The following is a 12,328-nucleotide window of genomic DNA, read 5'->3' as shown; positions in this document are numbered from 1 at the left end:
TTGCTTCAGAAAGAAAGCTCACTATTAACTTCAGTCACTAAATTAACTTTCGATTTTCCTGTTTTATTAATTCTTTTGCTAAATTAAGTCAGAGTGTAGCGAAATTTATTACTTCTGACAAACTTTCAGTTTTCACACTACACGTGTCAACCTTCAGTTGCCACGCTTCTAGTGCTAATTATATGTGTAATAACCTTTCTTTTTCAATTACTATAGTAATTGTCCTTAGGACTGGCGACCGTAATTTTCCCCCAAATCTCAAATACCTAATTACCGCTAGTTAATTGTTAACGTAACGGCCGCACATTTACTTTCTTTATTAACTTAACCCCTTTTCAAAATTAATTTCCACCAGTTTCATTTGCATTTTTCTTTTCATTTAGATGTAACCCTTTCCTCCCTCTTTACCGACAGTTTAACTTTGGTGACGATTGCTTTTCCCAAATTTCCATTAGGTACACGCGGTTTAATTTTTCACTGTCATTAAGGTCGATAAGTGAGGGGGAGGCTACAAATGCCCATCTCCTTTTCTCGTGTCATCTGAAGCAGGGAAGCTTCAATCATTCTCCTTTCGTAGGCCTTACAGTGCATGAAGAAAAGCTCACGTAGATTGAACAGGCATGGTCTGATCCAGCTATCTTCACCTTCCTAACCCCTGCCCCTTTTTTGTGCTGGTAACTGTGGTAAACGTCCAGAGCACGCTGAAAAAGGCAGATATACCCACCGTATGTGTAGTATGCAAAGGAAGTTATAGCTTCATGTTCATCCGTGGCATTATCACTTGGTAAATAGACCTTCGTAATGAGTGGAGAACTTCTTTGTGTTTCGCGTCAGGATGAACAGACTCATTAACACCAGTATACAACATACAAGTAAATTTGCATTCTGTTGTACCTTTCGTTCCTTGACTTCCTGTATTGGTTTCATACCTCTTGCAGAATTCTTACGAAACTCCCTATTTTAGGCTTCACTATCTCGAATGGTGATGGCGTTTTCTAGTTATATGCTGCCTTGTGTAATGACAGACCCATACTTTCATAAAGCTTAGAATTATATGATGTGACAATATACGGCAGCACAGTACCTCAGTCATTGCAAAGCCTATTTACATAATGACTTAACATCTCCCTTGCTGTCTGGTGAAATCAATCTGTTCTCCCATTGATCAGTGAATCTGATGCTCTTGTCCTTAACTTACAAATATACAATAAATGACGAAGCTGTTTCATTAGCTCTGATACGAAATTTGTGCCTTGATCTTTATTCAGTGTCTCTGGAACAACAGACAACCAGTTATTTACCATAGCCCTAACTATTGCATTGTCTTTCTGATTTAGGTAACCGCCATTCCCACATATCATAAAATGTGATCTATTATTATCAGTACCCAGTGAACCCTTGTCAGCGTTTGAGCAAAAGGACCAGTGATGTCTATACCAATCATTTAAAGTAGCTTACTAGTCTCTGACAATCTACAGTGAAATACGTCGCCGACCGGGGTGGCCGAGTAGTTCTAGGCACTACAGTCTGGAATCCTGCCTCGGGCATGGATGTGTGTGATGTCCTTAGGTTAGTTAGGTTTAAGTAGGTCTAAGTTCTAGGGGTCTGATGACCTCAGAAGTTAGGTCCCATAGTGCTCAGAGCAATTTGAACCATTTGAAATACGTCGATTGCTCAATCCTGCCCAATGTGCATATGGTACACTGTTCTGCATGTGTTCCACATCCTACTTTCCTCCACAGTTGCTCAGCCACATGCCATTCTGTGGTTCTTCCGCCCCCATAACCCAGTAACATGTGATCATATGCCTGTCTTAAGACAGCATTGCTGGAACTGAGTTTTGTGTTTTTGCGTAATACTCCAATGTGCATCATGAACTGTAGATGACATACTCTTCGTGTCACACGAACCTTGCCATTAACTTACGCTATCAGATGGTCCTTTGCATCTACATCTTGACCCAATACACAGCAACGTCTGTTGTTTTTATTAAAAGACAAGATGAATTCCTTCTAATAATTTAGAAAGCACTCCAACAGCTGTCAACAATTCTTTTAAGCTTCCAGATACATCATCACACTATGATGTGCAGTGGGGTGCCAATTCCTTTTTAAATACTCGAGTGAAAGATCATGATATCTCTGTAAATCTTGGGACAAACTTTGTAAGGGTATGGTTGGGTGGTTTCTTATTCTATGACTGAACACAACTGTGTAAGCTGTAACATTGTTTAATATTGCAATTTTCTCACGGAAATACACGCTTTTACACAGTTTACAATGTGACAGTTGTCATAATGACGCATCTCGGCCTCTGAAAGTGAACTAATTCTTAACACAACAGTATTAAATTGTAACTCTCAGAAAGTTAAATACTCCTAAACATAATATTAAATTTAACTAGAAGTTTCTTTACAAAATTAAACTTACGATTACGTTATGACGTTGGCCAGTACTACGAAAAATCATCCGATTCCGTTTCAAAGTTCAGTATTATTTTTAGGATGACAATCAGATCTACGGAGGATGGTTAGTTTTGTGACAAGTTGAGCAAAAGATTACCCAAGGTCGCTCGTGTTCACAGTGGATGCAAGCTGGTGAACCAACAAGTTTACGCCTCTGCACGTGGTATTTACCTTCGCTGCGATGAGTTGTCGTCTGCCTAGCTGCTCTCGCCCTCTGAAATTACAATAAAACTAATTAAACGTTTGCTGAATTTTCCAGCAGAAACTCGCTCTATGTTTCTCGATATGCGAGAAAACATGAACTCATCCTTAGTCTCAGACTATGACGACACTTGAAATAGCAACAGCAAGCAAGTAGTCCGCAATGTTGTGAGGTGAATGATGACGTAATTGTAGCTGTGAGGAAGGTAGTTGCCAGAAAAAGATCCATCACTTATATCATAAGTGAAATTCCATCACGACGAAGGTCATTTACAAAAGCTCTTTTTAACCAATTCTTACAAACTGCACATCCCACTATGATCATTAGTGAATCATACTCACGGAAGTGAATGAGAGCGTATGAAGAAGAACTGCACACTACTTCACAGAAAAGCTCAAGAAATTTCGGTGGGGAACGCCAGAAGAAAAGCGGTGAGTGGTGCTGAGAGCTTCATTCTCGAAAAGTTTTAAGCATGAATAAATAAATGTTTTATTTCCTCAGAAAAGTGCAGATGTGCACAAATACGAACTGACGATTTTTCTTGGCTTGAGTGGAACTAGAATCGTTGGATTAGGGTAGGTGATTTTGGGACAACTATTTACTGTCCGCCATACAGTGTACTGTAAATTGTGACCTGCAGTGATAATGTGGTTACAATAATTCAAAGTATTTCTTCTTGGTAATCATTAATATACCCAAAGAATAAAAACATCTATTAAGCTTCTTACTGGATAGAAGTAATTTACTTGCTTCTATTTCTATCTTACGATTTTCCTCTCTAATTGCATGCAGTGAAAAGTCGCTATTCCTTCACACGCGGACTTCCCACGCAGCGTCTCTCGTCACCCGGGTGGTCCGGTGACAGGCGGGCTCTGCTGATCTGGAAAGCGTTAAGCCGACGGGTGTGAGGAAGTCGAGTGAATGCTTTGCAGACGCCGACATTGTCAAAGGACACGCCCGGAGGTGTCTGAAGTAGCGGCTGGGCTAGAGGTTCCGTTACTTCGCAGAAACTTAGCGAAAACACTTTCTGGCGGGCTACCAGCGAGGTGTGGGAATGACTTGTGTACCCAGGCAGTTGTGGCGGGAAAATTCCCGCGCTTTCTGCAAAATAGTAACTGTGATTGGCTTGCTCAGGGCATAGCTCCGTGACGTAGCAAAATCAGCGCAGAAATTGGCGCTAAGAATCTCCATTGGTGGAATGGTAGTGCTCCGGCAACAGAGGGGAATTTTCCGCCGGTTTTCGAGTTGCTGATTGGAACGTTTAACCACGGCCACTGTCGTGGGGGCGGGAATGTTGTGTGTTCGGCCTGTACGGGTGCTCTAAGTAGTCGGCTCTCGCCTTTCGGTCGAGGACGTCGAAGCAACCAGCCATCGCCTCCGGTACGCCAGATCGTGTTCTGGCAGTTAAGAAGACAGTTTGGTAATGTATGTCCGCAGCACCGGCAGATAGGGATTTTCCTAGGTGATAATCAGAGCTCAGCAGAGCGCGCCTGTTCGTCTTTTTCTAACTTTGTTCTGTCTTGAGTAGCAGCAATTAATGTTGCGTTAGCTGTGTGTCTCTCTTAAGATTTGAGTGGCAAGGAATTGGCTCCACATACCACTTCGTCTTAAACCTCACAATCTAGTTTAGGGACAACTTCACCTTCACAGCATTTATTTGAGTATCCAATTTGGGCCAATTTGATGTATTGTAAATGTTTTATGTGTTTTGTTTATTATTTTGAGTTTAGTCATAATAAATCATATTGTTATTTTGGACAGAACTTTCATTCTGTTAATCGGTAGAGCAACCCTTTCATTTCTCACTATGTTACTGAAACTTTCCTTTATTTAATTAATGTCTATCAAATTAAATTATTGCAGGTGCCAAACTCTTTTCTACTCCACTTGCAGGGTCTATTACAGTCAGTTCGCGTTTCTTTTCAATCCATGTGCAACAGCAAAAGTCGGAGTTAGAATAGGGGGGGGGCTTAGAGCATCATTTATATATGATGATTCTCGAATAATTTAGTGTTAAATACACTGCTAGCCCCGGCACCTCGCAAGATTACATCATGGTCAGACAGAGGTTCCGAAATCAGATACTGGATTGTACGGCGTACCCAGGAGCAGATATAGACTCATATCACAATATAGTAGTGATGAAGAGTAGGCTGAAGTTGAAGACATGAGTCAGGAAGAATCAATACGCAAAGAAGTGGGATACGGAAGTACTAAGGAATGACGAGATACGTTTTAAGTTCTCTAACACTATAGATACAGCAATAAGGAATAGCGCAGTAGGCAGTGCAGTTGGAAAGGAAAACATAGGTACAAAGAAGGCAGCTGCGTGAAACCATGGGTAACAGAAGAAATATTTCAGTTGATTGGTGAAAGGAGGAAGTACAAACATGTTCCGGGAAAATCAGGAATACAGAAATACAAGTCGCTGAGGAATGAAATAAATAGGAAGTGCAAGGAAGCTAAGACGAAATGGCTGCAGGGAAATTGTGAAGACATCGAAAAAGATATGATTGTCGGAAGGACAGACTCAGCATACAGGAAAGTCAAAGCAACCTTTGGTGACATTAAAAGCAACGGTGGTAACATTAAAAGTGCAACGGGAATTCCACTGTTAAATGCAGAGGAGAGAGCAGATAGGTGGAAAGAATACATTGAAAGCCTCTATGAGGGTGAAGATTTGTCTGATGTGATAGAAGAAGACACAGGAGTCGATTTATAAGAGATAGGGGATCCAGTATTAGAAACGGAATTTAAAAGAGCTTTGGAGGACTTACGGTCAAATAAGGCAGAAGGGATTGATAACATTCCATCAGAATTTCTAAAATCATTGGGGGAAGTGGCAACAAAACGACTATTCACGTTGGTGTGTAGAATATATGAGTCTGGCGATATACCATCTGACTTTCGGAAAAGCATCATCCACACAATTCCGAAGACGGCAACAGCTGACAAGTGCGAGAATTATCGCACAATCAGCTTAACATCTCATGCATCGAAGCTGCTTACAAGAATAATATACAGAAGAATGGAAAAGAAAATTGAGAATGCGCTACGTGACGATCAGTTTGGCTTTAGGAAAAGTAAAGGGACGCGTGAGGCAATTCTGACGTTACGGCTAATAATGGAAGCAAGGCTAAAGGAAAATCAAGACACTTTCATAGGATTTGTCGACCTGGAAAAAGCGTTCGACAATATAAAATGGTGCAAGCTGTTCGAGATTCTGAAAAAAGTAGGGGTGAGCTATAGGAAGAGACGGGTCATATACAATATGTACAACAACCAAGAGGGAATAATAAGAGTGGACGATCAAGAACGAAGTGCTCGTATTAAGAAGGGTGTAAGACAAGGCTGTAGCCTTTCGCCCCTACTCTTCAATCTGTACATCGAGGAAGCAATGATGGAAATAAAAGAAAGGTTCAGGAGTGGAATTAAAATACAAGGTGAAAGGATATCAATGATACGATTCGCTGATGACATTGCTATCCTGAGTGAAAGTGAAGAAGAATTAAATGATCTGCTGAACGGAATGAACAGTCTAATGAGTACACAGTATGGTTTGAGAGTAAATCGGAGAAAGACGAAGGTAATGAGAAGTAGAAGAAATGAGAACAGCGAGAAACTTAACATCAGGATTGATGGTCACGAAGTCAATGAAGTTAAGGAATTCTGCTACCTAGGCAGTAAAATAACCAATGACGGACGGAGCAAGGAGGACATCAAAAGCAGACTCGCTATGGCAAAAAAGGCATTTCTGGCCAAGAGAAGTCTACTAATATCAAATACCGGCCTTAATTTGAGGAAGAAATTTCTGGGGATGTACGTCTGGAGTACAGCATTGTATGGTAGTGAAACATGGACTGTGGGAAAACCGGAACAGAAGAGAATCGAAGCATTTGAGATGTGGTGCTATAGACGAATGTTGAAAATTAGGTGGACTGATAAGGTAAGGAATGAGGAGGTTCTACGCAGAATCGGAGAGGAAAGGAATATGTGGAAAACACTGATAAGAAGAAGGGACAGAATGAGAGGACATCTGCTAAGACATGAGGGAATGACTTCCATGGTACTAGAGGGAGCTGTAGAGGGCAAAAACTGTAGAGGAAGACAGAGATTGGAATACGTCAAGCAAATAATTGAGGACGTAGGTTGCAAGTGCTACTCTGAGATGAAGAGGTTAGCACAGGAAAGGAATTCGTGGCGGGCCGCATCAAACCAGTCAGTTGACTGATGACCAAAAAAAAGTTACTGTCACTCACTTAGGGCTGTATGAGATACGTGTAGTATAAAAGATGGAGTAGTTCCGTCAGGAACGAAAAGCTGTGTAAGTGTAGGAAAAGGGTGGGAGCAGAAACGTTTGGCGCGCTTTGGCGGGCGCGAACAAAGTCAGTCGGTGGCCAGTGATCTTACAGGCAGCATAATGTGGAGTGCGCCATATTGTTGCATCTTGCCTCGGTAGGGAACTGCAGTTTATTACGGTCTGGTATGGGGAGAAAAACAGGCTATTGATTACAAGATGGATCACCGCTACGAAGAGGAAATAAGTCCAACATGGATAACTGCTCTTGGCCGTTCTGATACTAATGCAGTTGTTGCCACCAACGCCACCGTCGCTGATCACAGCTTACAGGGTACGACATTTTAGCTATGTATTATAGTGTGTGCCAGGAAGTTGAAATGTGCTTTAAGAATAACAACCATCATCCAGATTAACAATTGTGTCCACCTGGTAATTTATCCCGCTCATAAACCAAGCAGGATCCTAACCTGGTAAATGAAAATTCCGAGTGGCCTGTATTCAGCCAAGACTGCGAAATCTTTAATATATTGTTGGCAAATCAGTGATTAATCAGTGAAATAATTTATGGAAAGAATAACTGAGAATTTCATAGTTAACATTGCTATTATTTTCTGTGTTAAAATGATTACGTAAGGTTACGCCAGATTCAGAGACCACATTAGATAAATTGTTTGCTGTTTTCACATTACGTGTTAATGAAAGGAAATACTAAGTTGATGATTAATGGTGATAAATAGTAACGTTAAACAGTGGGAAGCAAGAAGGTGCTTAAAACATCTACACTCCTGGAAATTGAAATAAGAACACCGTGAATTCATTGTCCCAGGAAGGGGAAACTTTATTGACACATTCCTGGGGTCAGATGCATCACATGATCACACTGACAGAACCACAGGCACATTGACACAGGCAACAGAGCATGCACAATGTCTGCACTAGTACAGTGTATATCCACCTTTCGCAGCAATGCAGGCTGCTATTCTCCCATGGAGACGATCGTAGAGATGCTGGATGTAGTCCTGTGGAACGGCTTGCCATGCCATTTCCACCTGGCGCCTCAGTTGGACCAGCGTTCGTGCTGGACGTGCAGACCGCGTGAGACGACGCTTCATCCAGTCCCAAACATGCTCAATGGGGGACAGATCCGGAGATCTTGCTGGCCAGGGTAGTTGACTTACACCTTCTAGAGCACGTTGGGTGGCACGGGATACATGCGGACGTGCATTGTCCTGTTGGAACAGCAAGTTCCCTTGCCGGTCTAGGAATGGTAGAACGATGGGTTCGATGACGGTTTGGATGTACCGTGCACTATTCAGTGTCCCCTCGACGATCACCAGTGGTGTACGGCCAGTGTAGGAGATCGCTCCCCACACCATGATGCCGGGTGTTGGCCCTGTGTGCCTCGGTCGTATGCAGTCCTGATTGTGGCGCTCACCTGCACGGCGCCAAACACGCATACGACCATCATTGGCACCAAGGCAGAAGCGACTCTCATCGCTGAAGACGACACGTCTCCATTCGTCCCTCCATTCACGCCTGTCGCGACACCACTGGAGGCGGGCTGCACGATGTTGGGGCGTGAGCGGAAGACGCCCTAACGGTGTGCGGGACCGTAGCCCAGCTTCATGGAGACGGTTGCGAATGGTCCTCGCCGATACCCCAGGAGCAACAGTGTCCCTAATTTGCTGGGAAGTGGCGGTGCGGTCCCCTACGGCATTGCGTAGGATCCTACGGTCTTGGCGTGCATCCGTGCGTCGCTGGGGTCCGGTCCCAGGTCGACGGGCACGTGCACCTTCCGCCGACCACTGGCGACAACATCGATGTACTGTGGAGACCTCACGCCCCACGTGTTGAGCAATTCGGCGGTACGTCCACCCGGCCTCCCGCATGCCCACTATACGCCCTCGCTCAAAGTCCGTCAACTGCACATACGGTTCACGTCCACGCTGTCGCGGCATGCTACCAGTGTTAAAGACAGCGATGGAGCTCCGTATGCCACGGCAAACTGGCTGACACTGACGGCGGCGGTGCACAAATGCTGCGCAGCTAGCGCCATTCGACGGCCAACAGCGCGGTTCCTGGTGTGTCCGCTGTGCCGTGCGTGTGATCATTGTTTGTACAGCCCTCTCGCAGTGTCCGGAGCAAGTATGGTGGGTCTGACACACCGGTGTCAATGTGTTCTTTTTTCCATTTCCAGGAGTGTAGTAACGTTAAACAGTTTATCGTGAATCGATGAAATGTTGACTACCAAATATGTTGATGTAGAAAGCCCCCCCCTTTTCCAAATTTACTTTCGTTTTCATGAAATCAGTCTGTTTGATTAAGCAATTGGGTGCTGTAGTTTTGTTTCGAGCGGCTAAACATTTCTTGTATTGCTGAACCATCTTTTATCTAAATCTGAAGTGAAGTCTGTTAGGTAAGTAGTGAGTTGCAATCTTTTCTGCTGTCCTACTCTGCTTCATTACGTGTGCCTAATTACTGGCGAATAATAGTGTACCACCTACCACATATATTGTTATCGATGCAGAATAACTACCGTTATTTGCCATATCTCTGAACTACTGACTTATTTGAAGAAATGAGTTAAAGTCTGATGCTTATTCCTTAGGTTAACACACACGGTTATTACACTTGTTTTAGTGGTTTTGCTGTCCGGATAGGTATTTCTCTTTGTTACATTGCTTATTACTAACAGTATAGTATAAGAATATTACAGTTGGCTTTGCATGACAGTATGTTTTGGAAACCAATTCAGAGAATACAAAATACACGCAAGTATTACATCTTGTTTTACGTATCAGGATAGTAAATAACACACACAAGTCAAAAAAAGAATATTACAAGCCTAGCATCTTCTTTTCCTGCAATTAACTTTATGTGGCCGTTTGATACATTACATGATGCGGTTCCTCCATCTGGTTTACTTGTTTTAATTTCTATTGTCCAGCATAATGTTCATAATTGAAGGAATAGTTTCAACTTTCTTGATGCTTACCGTAGAATCTTTGCTGGAGCTGCAATGAGCTCGGATCATTATGACGACTTCTATTGCGTATTTTATTCAATTGTCTCATGTTTGTACATCCTTTAATGTAGATTCCCTTAAAATGCAGTATCTGTCTTATATTTCGATCACTGTGGTTGCTACTGCGTCTTTCCCAGGCGCCTGAGTCACGCATGCATTGTTATTGCCTGCGGTGAGTTTTCACCAATACCGTAATCGTGGCGTAATGAATTTCTTCGCCCGTTTACGGGTAAAATGTTAAATTTATTTATGTTCAGAGACAAGTGTACCAGTCACTGATCCTGAACACAACAGCATCATCTGCCTAAGGCTCATGGAACTGCAACGTTATCTTCTAGCTCAAAAAAAAAAAAAAAAAGGTTCAAGTGGCTCTGAGCACTATGGGACTTAACAGCTGAGATCATCAGTCCCCTTGACTTAGAGCTACTTAAACCTAGCTAACCTAAGGACAGCACACACATCCATGCCCGAGGCAGGATTCGAATCTGCGACCGTAGCAGCAGCGACGTTCCGGACAGAAGCGCCTAGAACCGCTCGGCCACAACGGCCGGCTCCACTAAATCATTTACGTACATTGTGAACGGTAAATCGCCCTTTACCACTCCTTTGAGGTATTCCAAAATTTAACTTTACCTCTGTAGACTTCTTTCTGTTCTGTACCAAGTTCGAGTAGCGGTCCAGCAAGCAGTTATAATTTGCCGGGGTGTTTTAAAATACCACACATTTTGCTACAAAGTAAAAGGTACACTCTATCCTCTTCTGTTATTTGTATTTAAGTTACCGACTCTAGTTTTAGCCCTGACGTCACTTGCGCTAAATAAGCGCCATGCATACACAGCTTTCTCTACAAGCGTAGTTGTCGCTACAAACGCGGTACTTTCTGCCTACAGGCCAACATAAGGGGCGCGCTGTCTATGGTACAACAGCCGTCGATAACCACGGGCTTCATGATCGACTACTGCATCGGCCCTTTTGTGTCGTACAGTACGCTAGCGGCCATAGGGCTGGCCGTGCCTCTGCTGTTTCTGGTGACCTTCTTCTGGGTGCCAGAATCGCCCTACTACCTGCTGGCCAAGGGCAGGGATGAAGACGCCGCGGAATCTCTCCGGCGACTGCGAGATGACAACAGCGACATCTCTTCTGAACTTCAGAGGATGAAGGTACGCGCTTCATACGATCTGTACTCAGTGCAATTCCAGCCTAATCATTTCTCCTCCACTGCAAGATACTGTGGTTACAATTGTCGCCTGAAGCTTGCATAGATTTTCTTAATAGTATTCAATTCAGCCTCCCCCCCTCCCCCCTCCCCCCCCGTCCTTTCAGATCCCAAAGCACACGTCATCCCATTGTATGCCTTGTTTTTTACTGATCAAGAAGTGAAATCAAAATCTCAACTAAGATTGGTTGGTTGGTTGTTTGGGGAAGGAGACCAGACAGCGTGGTCATCGGTCTCATCGGATTAGGGAAGGATGGGGAAGGAAGTCGGCCGTGCCCTTTCAGAGGAACCATCCGGGCATTTGCCTGGAGTGATTTAGGGAAATCACGGAAAACCTAAATCAGGATGGCCGGACGCGGGATTGAACCGTCGTCCTCCCGAATGCGAGTCCAGTGTCTAACCACTGCGCCACCTCGCTCGGTCACAACTAAGACATAAGAAGTAAAGTTGTACAAGAGATTTAACAAGGTACTAAATTAACTGATGTGAGACAGTTCTGACTGTAAATTATAAGAAATCACCACCCTACAAATGCTACTCCTGTGGCCACAGTACTAGGCTCATCTGTACTGAGACTACAGCCCATGTGGGCGTCGCAATTGGATCTTTATGCACGTGCAGATGGCTGTGCTCTGTAAGTTGTACCGACTCCAAGCAGTTTGCCCCAGCACTTGACAATGATCAATTACTGTTGGCTGATATGGATTGCTGCTGTATGTGACTCGGATATTCAGGTATAGGCACACTATTAATTAACACACCTGACACCATCTCAACGTTAATTAATGAGAGGACACACTCAATAGACCTTAACAAAAGGACTGAGTGACAACTTGAACATCGTTTGTTTCTTTAAAATAATATCTTCACAAATTTGTTACTACAATGCAGCAAAGCAATATACTACAAATTTACATAAGTTCATTTCTTTAGGCAATTAAAATTTGCTAGCTGCAAGAATTTTTCTTTTTTTATTAAAACAGTGCAACATTAAAAAAGATTAACCACATTGAGAATCGATTTTTTGTATTATGTTTCAAAAGTATTACAAGAAGCAGTGTACTAATATCAGGTATTAAATCTTTTCTTACTAAAAGAGTGTAAGAAAATATTTAATGCCT

At 43.1% G+C, this 12,328-nt stretch overlaps 1 protein-coding gene across 1 annotated transcript in view; it reads left to right on the top strand.

Moving 5' to 3' along the window:
- The window catches only part of LOC126176132 (facilitated trehalose transporter Tret1-like), a 56,146-nt gene that overhangs the window by 14,185 nt on the left and 29,633 nt on the right, over positions 1-12,328 (top strand). Inside the window, exon 2 of the mRNA XM_049923270.1 lies at positions 10,882-11,151. Coding sequence (XP_049779227.1) covers positions 10,882-11,151 — 270 coding nt within the window. The remainder of the gene's footprint in view (positions 1-10,881; positions 11,152-12,328) is intronic.

The sequence above is a fragment of the Schistocerca cancellata genome, chromosome 3 (assembly GCF_023864275.1).
Source record: "Schistocerca cancellata isolate TAMUIC-IGC-003103 chromosome 3, iqSchCanc2.1, whole genome shotgun sequence".
NCBI lineage: Eukaryota > Metazoa > Arthropoda > Insecta > Orthoptera > Acrididae > Schistocerca > Schistocerca cancellata.
The sequence above is the reverse complement of the archived record's forward strand: the minus strand, read 5'-3'. Positions and strand labels throughout refer to the sequence as shown.